Source organism: Megascapheus bottae, chromosome 8 (assembly GCF_031878675.1).
Source record: "Megascapheus bottae isolate mThoBot1 chromosome 8, mThoBot2.hap1, whole genome shotgun sequence".
NCBI classification, from domain to species: Eukaryota; Metazoa; Chordata; class Mammalia; order Rodentia; family Geomyidae; genus Megascapheus; species Megascapheus bottae.
Window position 1 is genome coordinate 1,103,879 of NC_143516.1, and position 14,525 is coordinate 1,118,403.

The 14,525-nt window shown below is 51.2% G+C and overlaps 1 protein-coding gene across 2 annotated transcripts in view; it reads right to left on the reverse strand.

Moving 5' to 3' along the window:
• The window catches only part of Smoc2 (SPARC related modular calcium binding 2), a 195,506-nt gene that overhangs the window by 37,913 nt on the left and 143,068 nt on the right, over window positions 1-14,525 (reverse strand). The window contains exons 5-7 of one of the 2 annotated variants that reach the window (XM_090337808.1): window positions 11,592-11,639; window positions 9,688-9,771; window positions 8,136-8,210 (exon numbers count right to left, since the gene is read on the reverse strand). In XM_090337808.1, the coding sequence (XP_090193934.1) occupies window positions 8,136-8,210; window positions 9,688-9,771; window positions 11,592-11,639 (207 nt within the window). The remainder of the gene's footprint in view (window positions 1-8,135; window positions 8,211-9,687; window positions 9,772-11,591; window positions 11,640-14,525) is intronic. The other variant, XM_090337810.1, reaches the window with a different exon arrangement.

Sequence of the window (14,525 nt, forward strand, 5' to 3'; positions counted from 1 at the left end):
AGGTGGAAAGGTCCTCTGTGCAGACTGCAGTGTGTGAAAGGGCAGCCCTCCCTGCGCCCCTCCCTGCGCCCCTCCCTGTTCCCCTCCCTGCCCCCCTCCCTGTTCCCCTCCCTGCCCCCCTCCCTGCCCCCTCCCTGCCCCCCTCCCTGTTCCCCTCCCTGCGCCCCTCCCTGCCCCCTCCCTGCCCCCTCCCTGCCCCCTCCCTGCCCCCCTCCCTGTTCCCCTCCCTGCCCCCCTCCCTGCCCCCTCCCTGCCCCCCTCCCTGTTCCCCTCCCTGCGCCCCTCCCTGCCCCCTCCCTGCCCCCTCCCTGCCCCCTCCCTGCCCCCTCCCTGCCCCCTCCCTGCCCCCCTCCCTGTTCCCCTCCCTGCCCCCCTCCCTGCCCCCTCCCTGCCCCCCTCCCTGTTCCCCTCCCTGCGCCCCTCCCTGCCCCCTCCCTGCCCCCTCCCTGCCCCCTCCCTGCCCCCCTCCCTGCGCCCCTCCCTGCCCCCTCCCTGCCCCCCTCCCTGCGCCCCTCCCTGCCCCCTCCCTGCACCCCTCCCTGCCCCCCTCCCTGCTGCTGGCCAGGGCTCCCTCACATGACAGCTGGCTCCGGTGCCCTGCACTTACCTTGTTACCCCACCACCTCACCATACAGAACAGGCTACTCAAATGGAGGCCCCCACCCAACCCCAGCAGCCCCCACTTGATCCTAGATGTCCTAACCTGACCCTAAATGTGCCCACCTGACCCTAGATGACCCCTCCTGACCCCAGATGTCCCCACATGATCCCAGATTTCCTCACATGACCTTAGATGTCCCCACATGACTCCAGATGTCCCCACCTGACCCCAGATGTCCCCACATGACCCCAGGTGTCCTCACCTGACCCCAGGTGTCCACACTTGACCCCAGATGTCCTCACATGACCTTAGATGTCCTCACCTGACTCCAGATGTCCTCGTATGACCCCAGATGTCCACACTTGACCCCAGATGTCCTCACATGACCTTAGATGTCCTCACCTGACTCCAGATGTCCTCGTATGACCCCAGATGTCCCCACATGACCCCAGATGTCCTCACCTGACCCCAGATGTCCTCATCTGATCCCAGATGTCCTCACATGACCTTAGATGTCCTCACATGACCTTAGATGTCCTCACCTGACCCCAGATATCTTCACATGACCCCAGATGTCCCCACCTGACCCTGGGCCTGGCCTGCCTTCTGCACTTCACCTTCCCTTCCTCCACTAGCCGGGTGCCAGTACCCTGCTGGGGTCTGACCCCAGAACTTGCCTGTGTTTCTAACAGGGCAGTGGGGATACTGGTGCATGTCTCTCTTGCTGCCTTCCTAGTCCTCTAGGGGCAGAGCTCCAGCTCTTCCAGCAGGCTTAAGGCCCAAGGCTTCTTCTCCCGCTGCAGAGCAGCTGCACGACTCTGATGAGGTGGGCAGGGGACGGGGGCCCGTGGTGGGCCGTGGACAGCTCCTGAAGGGCTTGTCAACCCCAAGCATCGGCCAGCCACTCCAGCACTAAACTGCCTCTGCTGGGGAAGGGGTGTGGGAGAAGAGCTGCGGGGACTCTGCCTGCTGCCTGCCTCCTCTGAAGCTAACGTGCCTTGGAGATGCACAGAGACAGACAGAGATGCAGCAAGGCAAGCTGCACACCAATGCTCGCCACTGAGATCTGAAATCTCTGCACAGACCCCCGCCAGCCTCGGAGGCGCCCGCCCTCCTCCTCCCACTGCAAGTCCTCACTTCTTACTTCTACAAGTGGCCAAAGATATGTCGGAAAGCCGGAGGAAACTCAAGAGTGTTTAAATTACGGGGAAGCACACACAGGAGAGAAAAGTCACGCCATTTCGTACAGTGAGGCGAGACGTGAGGACAGACGTCCTTCTTATGTGATACCTGACTTTTGGGTTCAACCTAGGACGTCTTACAGCCTTTGGTGGTGTTGTGTGGTGTTGCATGTCAAATTAAAGAAACAAATTTAAATAAAATGCCATAGTACTTATGAGAAAAAATAATTGATACATGCTTAAATTGGGAAAAGTTCTTGAGCAAGTAAAAAATCTCTCTTCCCAGTGAGGCATTTTGAAGGAATTATCTATTTTTCCTAGTTTTAAAATTTGAGCTCTAAAATAAAGTATACTTTTTTAAGAGTCACATCAAAATAGAAAAACAAAACTATTTCCAAGTTTCCAAACAAAAGAGAAAAACACCTTTTGGTTAAAAGTATCTTGGAAAATTTAAGCTGCGGAGCTTCTGAGTAGCAAGAGTCCAGGGTAAGGGAGGAGCACTGTGGCTGAGTCCCCACGAACCACAAGGAAGGAAAACCCATCCCCTGCCAGACTCACGGACTTGTTTGGGTGAGTCCAGCCTGGCCCACAACCCCCCCCCCCACACACACTGCACAACTGGACCCGTACTTCACACACTGTGTTTTTGCAGAGATAACTCTGCATTAGAGGTGACAAAATGCTAATAAGGACTGCACCCTGCTTTGGTGCTTTCCCACTGAGCTGAGTGTGGGTGTGGAAATCAAAGGCCCAGCTTCAACTGAAGGCCCAGCTTCCATTGAAGGCCTCAGTGTGGTGTTTCCCAGGTCCTGAGCATGGCAGGAGGCCATTTGGGATTCTGAGCCTCTCCACCTGGGGTGCTGTGTTGACATTCTCAAGAAGGGCCTGGGGCCCAGGGACACAGGAAGAGGCACCGCTCTTGGCAGAGGTGACAGGCCACTGCTGTGGCTCCAGAAAAGACATGAATTTCTCTATTCGTCCACTTGAACTAACTTGGCTGATTTTCATAAAAATAATTTTTAAAAAAACACTGATGAAAGTAACTACATTATGTAATATACCTGGGGTCATGAAAACAATGCTTAACTATGGGAGAAATTTCTACTTTTTCAGCCAACATTTAATGTGTGTGAGTTTGTTCTAGATCAGAATGGACTTGCATCCAGGACTGTGGAAATCCGGCCTCCAGGACTGGGAGTTGCCGACCTGCCCCTCCGGCACCAAGCCCCTGCAGCTTTTTTATGGCAGCCAAAGTGGACAGATACCTCACAGTAAAACTTGCTTTATGATGAAAACACAAGAAATCGTTCTTCCCTAACTGAACATAAGTTAAACAAAGGTTATGGACAACGAGTTGTATTTCTTCACACAAGCAGGATTACCACCAGGTGCCAGGCTGAATCTGAGTTTCAGATACGCAAGAAATCGTTTGGGGTGTAAATACATCTTGTGCAGAGTACATGTCCTAGAGTGGCATCTTCCCTGTGATACCCCTGTCCTGCTGCAGCACCTGTGGGCAGGTCGCTTTCCCGAGGACAGATGAGGGAGGGGCCTGCTGCTCCCCTGCTGGTTCTCCTGGGGACAGGGAGTGGCCCTCTACAGCCCCTCTACCCATAGCACAGGCCTGGCAAGGGAGAACACGACCAGAGGCAGAAGCAGTCAGAGCTCTGTGGACAGTCAGAGCCTCTTGTCAGACAATGGTACCTCCAGAGGAGGCCAGAGGAGGCCAGCAGTACCATGCTGGGAGGTGCACACGCCTGCCTCTGCACACAGTGCCAGAGATATGGAGTCCCAGGTGTGCGTGGAGCCCTTCCGACACTTTGGATCTAACTCTGTCCTCATCCCTGAGCTCTCCCTGCTGTTAAGAAGCATGCTATGGCCACACAGCACTTTACTGAGGGGGTGGGGAGTTGGAAGTATTTCGCACCCAAGGAAACTCTCCGATCAGACTTCATGGAGTCAGTAGGGCCACAAGTCTCATTCTAGCCAGAGACCATGCGTGTATATTAGTGTATGCCCCAATTTCTGTCATTCCTGTATTTGAAGCTCTTTGTCCTGATTATTTAACCACACTTTGATCAAATGTTAAAATCTGAAAATTATGATTGAAATTAAGGCTGTCTTCTATGATTAGGAAAGTTAGATAAACTTAGTCATGCATATTTTTAAAAGGATAATTAATGGTTTAAAATAATGTATTTTTACAGTCCACACTTATAAGGGACTATTAATTTATAGAGCTTTTAATCTCTTCAAATGATCAAAACTTTATAACTTAGAGTCTGGTATTTTTCTGATTTGGAAATATGAGATAAACAGAATGGAAAGGAAAATGTTAGAAACAGAAAAGAAAATATAGTTTATTTTATTTCCCCCAGGGGAATGCAATTTAGCCTGATTTAAAGCAGAATTAAAAGATAATTATCTTTTGGCACTAATTTTAATATGTGCAATAAAACAAAAATGATCAAGCCTACAAAGGGCAGAGAACATTTCCACTAAGGTCCTGGAAACCTTGGACATGCCACACACACCCCAGCACATCTTCTAGACATAAAACAGATGCATTCTAACGGGCACGGGCGGGAGGATGGCAGACTGCTCTCCCAGGAGGAGGGCGAGCTGCACTGTTGACAGACCGGGACCTCTATGTTTTCTGGAGCTCTCCAGCAGTCTTGGAAGACAATAAACACAAAGGCGGATGGAGGCAGGCCTGGCTTGGCCTATGCTGCCACATGGGGAGGACAGGGTCCTCTCCTGGGAAGAGAGAAAACAGACCCTCCAGACCCTCCATGGTCAACTTTGCAATCTAAATAAACAGCACAGTAAGACATCGGCCCCTTCTCTTTCCCTCTCCCCTCCCCTCCCCACCTCCTGTGCTCCCTGCCAGCCACCTCCCATTCAAGCTGTGGACAGGGCAGGTATCCTGCACCCCAGTGGGTCAGCCCACTGGGTGCCTGCTGCCCAGGCACGTGGAGTGGACCTCCTGGCTCTAATGTGACATCTCCAGTGCCTGGGCACGTGCAGTGGACCTCCTGGCTCTCCCCGCAACATGACATCTCCAGAGTATCCTGTCAACAGAGCAGTCTCTCTGTCAGCACTCAAGACGAGTTCTAAAGAAAATCAGCAGAAAGCAGGTAATACGCCTCAGGAAACAGAGATCAGAGGAAATCTATACAGCCAAAGAATCTTACAACCTACCCATCTGATAGAACTTTATGATGAATTCATGCAACTTCCAGGAAAAGAATAAAACTAAAAATACCATCTTATTAAAGACAATTCAAGATGTTCAAGATGGTGAAGAAATAAATACTCAACTTCTTATCAATAGGGAAGATGGGTAAGGTATTCTCAATGGAAGCTCATGTATTCAAAGTGTATTCAATGACCTAATTGAGAGAGTGCTCCCTTTCTTCTGGTTGTGCCAAGAGAAGACATTTCTGTCCATTTAGGTCCGGCCATCAGAATGCAGTACTGCTTAGATGGCCTCTCCTTTCTAGTCAGCAGCATTCACTTACGGTTTTGCTTTGTGGCACTGTTTGTTTTAGGAAAGAGAAAGTAGGTGTTCCATCAGCACAGCCAGACTGCATTCAGTGACGCACCATGCTCACCCAGTAGATGACAAGAAGTGACTGAGCCACAGTCCTGATTCAGTACTGACAGAGCCACAGTCCTGATTCAGTACTGACTGAGCCACAGTCCTGATTCAGTACTGACTGAGCCACAGTCCTGATTCAGTACTGAGTGAGTCACAGTCCTGATTCAGTACTGACAGAGCCACAGTCCTGATTCAGTACTGACAGAGCCACAGTCCTGATTCAGTACTGACTGAGCCACAGTCCTGATTCAGTACTGAGTGAGTCACAGTCCTGATTCAGTACTGACAGAGCCACAGTCCTGATTCAGTACTGACTGAGCCACAGTCCTGATTCAGTACTGAGTGAGTCCCAAGTCCTGATTCAGTACTGACTGAGCCATAGTCCTGATTCAGTACTGAGTCACAAGTCCTGATTCAGTACTGACTAAGCCACAGTCCTGATTCAGTACTGAGTGAGTCCCAAGTCCTGATTCAGTACTGACTGAACCACAGTCCTGATTCAGTACTGAGTGAGTCACAAGTCCTGATTCAGTACTGACTGAGTCATAGTCCTGATTCAGTACTGACTGAGCCACAGTCCTGATTCAGTACTGACTGAGTCATAGTCCTGATTCAGTACTGACTGAGCCACAGTCCTGATTCAGTACTGACTGAGTCACAGTCCTGATTCAGTACTGACTGAGCCACAGTCCTGATTCAGTACTGACTGAGCCACAGTCCTGATTTCTAAACAAGTACTGACTGAGCAGGTGCTATGTACAAGAGGTCACTGACTAGCAGGACTTCCTTTCTTTTGCACGAGTGACCCAGTGACCCTGTAGGAAAGCTGTCAGCCCCTGGAGGCTGGCGTGGGAGAATGTCACCTCCTCCCCTGCCCGAGACCTCCACTCATGGTTATCACAACACACACCTTTGTATTCTTAGGATTTCAGCAAGTCATGTAAATTAAAGACAAATGCAGCTCAACAGATGCCCGACATTTTAATGACAGCGGTGACCAGGACGCCGGCCTGAAGGGGGTCACCACCTCCTTGTTAAAACTGAGCATGTGGAAGGTGGTCTTCAATGTCCTACTGTGTTCAGACCTCAGAAAGAGCAGGCCCCTGGCGCAGGAATCAAGCGCACACACGCCAAGTCATTTCATGCCCGGCACGTACAAATAAACCCAATGTCCCTCCCTCGTGTGCAGATTCAAGTCAAATTACAGTGCGGCGTAGCTCATGTAAGCTGGAATTTGCTGAGCCATTGCTTTCTGGCCCCTCCGTGCTCTGCGTGCCTGCGGGGTGCTAGGTGAATCTTAATTGGCAGGTCACTGCTCGGCTTGAAATCTGGCAAGAGCCACAAAGATGCACTTGTTCTCCCAGCCTCTGGGGCTTCACTGGCCACCGCCCAGAGGCTTTCATACCAGCAATGAAAAGTGCTTCCCACACATGTGTTTCCAGTGGTGGAATTCAAACTTATTTCTTCCCCAAATGAAGGAAAGTGTCCAGAGCCACAGCCCGTGTGAGACACAAGGCCTCATTGTTTCCCTGCCCACGAGTGGTCCACCCAGAAGCACATCAGAGCACATGCAGACACACGAACACGCCCTCCAGGCTCGTGGGAGAAGGGCACAGGATGGTATTTTAAGGAGAGTGAATCCACACCTGCGGGAATCCTCTCTGAGAACAAGTCAGCACGGTAAGCTGTGGGGATGATTGAAGCTTGCCTCACTCTGTGCACAGCCCTTGTGCAGGAAGACCCAGGCTGAGGGAGATACAGGTATCCCTCAGCTCTTCAGAGCCCGGGGTGGGGCAGCAGTGGGGCGGGCTGGCCCATTCCAGGGCCCCTGGCTGCCCTGCCCCCAGCCCGAGCCATAGCCTTGCAGCTATGTCACCAAATGCTCCTACACCTGAGGTCCCCAGGGCCTTGGGAAGAGGCAGAGCATGCAGGCCCCCTGCAGGGACCTACCATCCTCTTTATGGCGGGCATGTGGGTGACACAATTGTCCTGGGCTCAGACCAACCTTTGACCCTCTCCTAAGTGGGAGTGAAAATGCACTTTGAAGAAAGCATAGAAACTGGCAGGAGAGCCATGCTCACTCTGCGTCCTCACAGGCTGCTCCCACACCTGTCCTTTATTCCTCTCCTGTGTGGGAATTTCCTGCAGCGCCTGGGGCCAGCCTTCCTCCACAGCAGTGCCACCAAGCCTCGAAGTTCCAGTGAGAAGATCACAGGAAATGTGCGAGCAGCTGGGGAGCCCTCCAGCAAAGGCAACAGCCAGACTCCAAGCGGGCACCACTGCCCAGGACACAGCAAGGGTCCAGGTCACGGGTGTGAAGCCCAGCCAACAAACCTTGCTCTGCAGCAAACACAGTGGACACAACTGGGACGACTGAAAAGCAAATGAGCTCCAAGAATGGAGGCATCTGAAATTAGGGTAAGGGCAAATTCTTACTAACAAAGCATAACAACAATGGCATTTCACCCTTAAGAACTGTCGTTGACAGCAGAGACTACTCCAAAGAATGTAGAAAATTCAATAAACAATACGGGACTGTAATCTGTTCTGGAGTGGAGAGGTGGCGGCGGTATCCAGGGGCTCCGGATGCACTAACCACGCCTTTTGTGGGGGTCTGGGCTGGGTCACTGTGCAGAGTGACTCTTCACAGCCCTCGAGGACCCTGGACCAGGGGTAAGGATAGACTAACGCTCCTCGGGTAGAAGTCCTGAGTCAAAAAGGCCGCTGTTTAGAAGCATAGGGCCTCTTTTACCTGAATTTTTGTTGGTCTTGTTCTGCCGACTTTTCACTTGCTCTGTCCAAAGTGTGGGGTACCGAGACGCGATATCTGTGAACAGAGGTGAAAGGTGATTATGTCATCACCAAAACGCAAAGCGCTTTCCTCAACCGGAGTCTCAGCAAGCGAACTCAAAGTCAACAAATTAATACGGTAAGGGAGAGGCAAAGGAAGCAATAATCCACTCCTTACATTTTTATTTTCCAAAAGTTTAAGTAAAAGCTGTCTGAATGCATGCAGGTTCCACGTTGGAAGAAGAGGGTACTGCAGAGCAGTGCACAGGTAAAAGATCAGCCCTGAAGAGTAAAGGCAGCTACTCCTTTTTTTTCCCCACGAATATGTTTTACTTTTCTCTTCTTGTTATTACCTTTAAGTAGTTGTACAAAAGGGTTGCCACTTAACAAAATGGTTTTCTAAGGAAAGCCAGGTTTTCGTGATACCACCTATCAAATACGCTATAACTTGTGTGGCACGTGTCACAGTCCTGTCCTCTGAAACTGTCAAGCTTGGGTCTCTTCATCAGTGCTACACACCCCTGTCTGCTGGTGGCACGGGTGGGGAGGTGGGGGCCATGCAGGGGGGGGTCTGCTCTACCACGTGTCACTCAGGAGCAACGCCCATCTATCTACCGTGTGCAAGCCCTGCCTGTTTTTCAAAACACGACTCTACTTCGTTGGAGCAAGGAATCGAGGCTTAAGATAATTATGAAGGCAAAATGTAAGCAGTCTGAGCTCCTCCTGAGCGAGCCCATGTGCTGTGCCCTTCTGGAGTACACACTTGTCTGAGTCAAGTCGGAAGCTCTCAACCCATACATTCCCTCATGAAAATGACCAGGCAGTGCTGCACCACCGGAAAATGCCACAGCAGCAAACAGGAGGTGCCCTGCAAGGGGGTCGAGCAGAGCCAGCCCACACTGCTTGTGTGTTCTGTCTTTATAATTAGGTGAGGCCATGAGAAGGCCCCTGCGGTCCAGCAAGGTCCTACCTGCACCGACACGCTCAAGGTAGGTGTGTGCACACTTGTGGTTAGAGAACCTGAGACCTTGCTGGGAACTGGTGACTCACGCCAGAAATCCTCGCTACCCAGGAGGCTGTGGTTCAAAGCCAGCTCAAGGAAGAAAAGTCTGTGAGACTCTTAGTTCCAAAAAGCTTGAAGCAGAGCTGCAGCTCACGGGGTAGAGTGCCAGACATGAGCATAAAAGCTCGGGGACAGAGCCCAGGCCCCGAGTTCAGGCCTCAGGACTGACACAATCCCTTCTCTACATGCCAGGCCTCGTGTGGTCCTCGATAACTATGTCATTTGACCGAGCACAGTCCTTTCCTCTCCCCCACTCTGCTAACCACTTTCCAGGTTCTTGCTGCACAAGGTTATTGAGGAGTTGTCCTTTCTGCCTTGTACGTGAGTGAGACTATATTAGCTCTTCCTTTGTGCGTCTGAGAGTGGGTGACACCTTGGCCAGATTCTACCCCTGGCTGCAGGTCCTTTCCCCCCTTCTCCCCCGGGGACCCTGCCATGCCCCCCGGCTCACCTTCTTCATCTCCTTGAGGCTGAGTCTCCAATACTGGGGCTGCGGCATCATCTGAATTCAGAATGGAAAAGATTTGCAAGGAGACTACAATTATGAGAGTAAGCTAAGTAAGTGTGTGCGGGTGTTCCAAACAGCCCCCCAGGTTCCCCAACAACCACCCAAAGTAAGGATGCATTCAGGTGATGCAGGACCCCACATAGAACAGACAACCGTGCCAGACCCAAGGCTGGGCTGAACAGCCACCCAGTAACTACGCCCAGCCTGGGGCTGGAGGGGCCGGGCTGCTTCTCTAAAGAGCTGCTTGAGGCACACACACGGGCCACGCCGCCTGAGCTCTCCAGACAGGCCACGCCACCCTGTGCTCCCCAGACAGGCCACGCCTCCCGAGCTCTCCAGACAGGCCACGCCTCCCGAGCTCTCCAGACAGGCCATGCCGCCCAAGTTCTCCAGACAGGCAACGCCACCCAGTGCTCCCCAGACAGGCCACACCGCCTGAGCTCTCCAGAGAGGCCACGCCGCCCGAGCTCTCCAGACAGGCCATGCCGCCCGAGCTCTCCAGACAGGCCACGCCGCCCGAGCTGTCCCCAGACAGGCCACGCTGCCCGAGCTCTCCAGACAGGCCACGCCGCCCGAGCTCTCCAGACAGGCCACGCCGCCCGAGCTCTCCAGACAGGCCACGCCGCCCGAGCTCTCCAGACAGGCCATGCCGCCCGAGCTCTCCAGACAGACCATGCTGCCCGAGCTCTCCAGACAGGCCACGCCACCCTGTGCTCCCCAGACAGGCCACGCCGCCCGAGCTCTCCAGACAGGCCACGCCGCCCGAGCTCTCCAGACAGGCCATGCCGCCCGAGCTCTTCAGACAGACCATGCTGCCCGATCTCTCCCCAGACAGGCCATGCTGCCCGAACTCTTCCCAGATAGGCCACGCTGCCCAAGCTCTCCAGACAGGCCACGCTGCCCGAACTCTTCCCAGATAGGCCACGCTGCCCGAGCTCTCCAGACAGGCCACGCCGCCCGAGCTCTCCCCAGACAGGCCACGCTGCCCAGTGCTGTCCATTCCCACCCCACAGCTGTATCAAGAACACACAGTCCCACCCGGAGGGGATGTGTCCTCAAAGGAGGCTCATTTTACACTTCTGGAATAGAGCTGAATAAAGGTTAGGACTATTTTAATCTGGATTACTTCTCTATGGATTGATTTATTATGTTATAAAAGAAAGATTGTGCCACAGAATCCCTAATTTTGTTTCACCGTGACAATGATAAAGAAGTGCTCCCTGGAGCTGAGGGGGAGAGTGGAGGAAAGGTAGAGAGAAGGGGTGGGGGCCCCACTTCCTGGAGAGTGACTACTCAGGGCCCGGGCCGCCGTAGTGGAGAAAGTCTCCTTCTTCCTACCACATGGCCCCATTAGGGTTCTGTGGTTCTCCAGCCTACAGTCTTATGTGGAGCAAAACTACTGGGCCTCCCCACTCCCACCAACGGCCCTCTAACACACACAGTGTCCCCTGACAGGCAGACAGGGTCAGCTGACCACTCCACGGGCCCTCTAGGGGTCCGTGCACCTCATGTATCTTTGGCACTATGCCACCCACCGTAATGCTGACAACTCCAGTACCACATGGAGTGACGGTGTCACCTGACACATCACTGTCTCGACGTGACACACCACACAAGGCCCCGGATAAGACACCCTGTGAGCCCTGGTTCTCCAGCTGGGCTGCCTGCCCCAGGGCCCAGCGCTGAACAGGTGAACAGGGGTGAGATGAGTGGATGAACAGCTCTCCACCTGCCTGGGGTTCATCACCAGTTCATCGTCACATTTTAACTCAAAAAGTCACTTCAAGGCAGAAATTGCATTAGCTACTGTAGATCATCAACAAATTCATCTTGAGATAGATAGTTACCTGTTTTTCCTGTGCCCTCTCGTGGCGGTAATTTTTCATGGATAGAACCTGAAAGTGGAAAATAGGAAATACGATTCGTTTTTGCTCAACAGATAGTTTTGAATAATTAAAAAATGTAACTGCCAGGCACTGGAGGGTCATACATATAATCATAGCTACCCAGGCAGAGATAGGAAGATTTATTAAGCCAGCGAGGGAGGGAAGCCCCACAGATTTTTACCTGGAACAAATTAGTCAGAATGAGAAGTGAAACTGAGGTTCACACTGGAAGACCAAGAGCATGAATGAAATCAGCTCGGAAATGGTGCCAGCCCAGACTGACATGAACATTCACGCACACACACACACACCCAGACACACACACAGACACACACACACAGACACACACACACACAGACACAGACACACACAAACACAGACACAGACACACACAAACACACATGCACACACACACACCAGACACACATACACACCCCCCACACACAGACACAAACACACACACCCAGACACACGTACACACACACACAGACAAAGACACACACACCCAGACACACACACACACAGACACACACACACACAGACAAAACACACACACAGACACACACAGACACACACACATGCACACACACACAGACACACACAGACACACACACACCCAGACACATACACACACACCCAGACACACACACACACAGACACACACACACGCACACACACACACACACCCAGACACACACACACCCAGACACACACACACACAAACACAGACACCGACGCACAGAGACACACACATGCAGACAAACACACACACACCCAGACACATATACACCCAGACACAGACACACACACACACAGACACACACACACCCAGACACACACACACCCAGAAACACACACAAACACAGACACAGACACACACAAACACACACACGCGCGCTCGCGCACACACACACACACACACACACACACACACACACACACACTCACAGGAGCATGAATAAAATCAGCTTAGACATGGTGCCAGCCCAGATTGACATGAACATTCACAAAGACGCACGCACACACGCCCAGACACACACACCAATACACACACAGAAAATGCAACATTTTACTTACTGGGCATTACTACATAGCATTTCAACATTACCTAATAAAGTAATATAAGCCTACCAAATAAACAAACCAAAGGATCATGGCCTCCCCAAAATACCTGAGGACACTGTCTGCACATAATACCTTAGGACCTCTGTCTACACATAATACCTGAGGACACTGTCTACACATAATACCTGAGGACACTGTCTACACATAATACCTTAGGACCTCTGTCTACACATAATACCTGAGGACACTGTCTACACATAATACCTGAGGACACTGTCTACACATAATACCTGAGGACACTCTCTATACATAACACCTGAGGACACTGTCTACACATAATACCTGAGGACCTCTGTCTACACATAACACCTGAGGACACTGTCTACACATAATACCTGAGGACACTGTCTACACATAATACCTGAGGACACTGTCTACACATAATACCTGAGGACACTCTCTATACATAACACCTGAGGACACTGTCTACACATAATACCTGAGGACCTCTGTCTACACATAACACCTGAGGACACTGTCTACACATAATACCTGAGGACACTGTCTACACATAATACCTGAGGACACTCTCTATACATAACACCTGAGGACACTGTCTACACATAATACCTGAGGACCTCTGTCTACACATAATACCTGAGGACACTGTCTACACATAATACCTGAGGACCTCTGTCTACACATAATACCTGAGGACATCTGTCTACACATAATACCTGAGGACCTCTGTCTACACATAATACCTGAGGACACTCTCTACACATAATACCTGAGGACACTGTCTACACATAATAACTGAGGACACTGTCTACACATAATACCTGAGGACCTCTGTCTACACATAATACCTGAGGACACTGTCTACACATAATACCTGAGGACACTGTCTACACATAATACCTGAGGACCTCTGTCTACACATAATACCTGAGGACACTGTCTACACATAATACCTGAGGACCTCTGTCTACACATAATACCTGAGGACACTGTCTACACATATTACCTCAGGACCTCTGTCTACACATAATACCTGAGGACCTCTGTCTACACATAATACCTGAGGACACTGTCTACACATAATACCTGAGGACACTGTCTACACATAATACCTGAGGACACTGTCTACACATAATACCTGAGGACACTGTCTACAATAATACCTGAGGACACTGTCTACACATAATACCTCAGGACACTGTCTACACATAATACCTGAGGACCTCTGTCTACACATAATACCTGAGGACCTCTGTCTACACATAATACCTGAGGACACTCTCTACACATAATACCTGAGGACACTGTCTACACATAATACCTGAGGACACTGTCTACACATAATACCTGAGGACACTCTCTTCACATAATCCCTGAGGACCTCTGTCTACACATAATACCTGAGGACACTGTGTACACATAATACCTGAGGACACTGTCTACACATAATACCTGAGGACACTGTCTACAATAATACCTGAGGACACCGTCTACACATAATACCTGAGGACACCGTCTACACATAATACCTCAGGACCTCTGTCTACACATAATACCTGAGGACCTCTGTCTACACATAATACCTGAGGACACTGTCTACACATAATTCCTGAGGACACTGTCTACACATAATACCTGAGGACACTGTCTACACATAATACCTGAGGACACTGTCTACAATAATACCTGAGGACACTCTCTACACATAATACCTGAGGACACTGTCTACACATAATACCTGAGGACACTGTCTACAATAATACCTGAGGACACTCTCTACACATAATACCTGAGGACACTCTCTACACA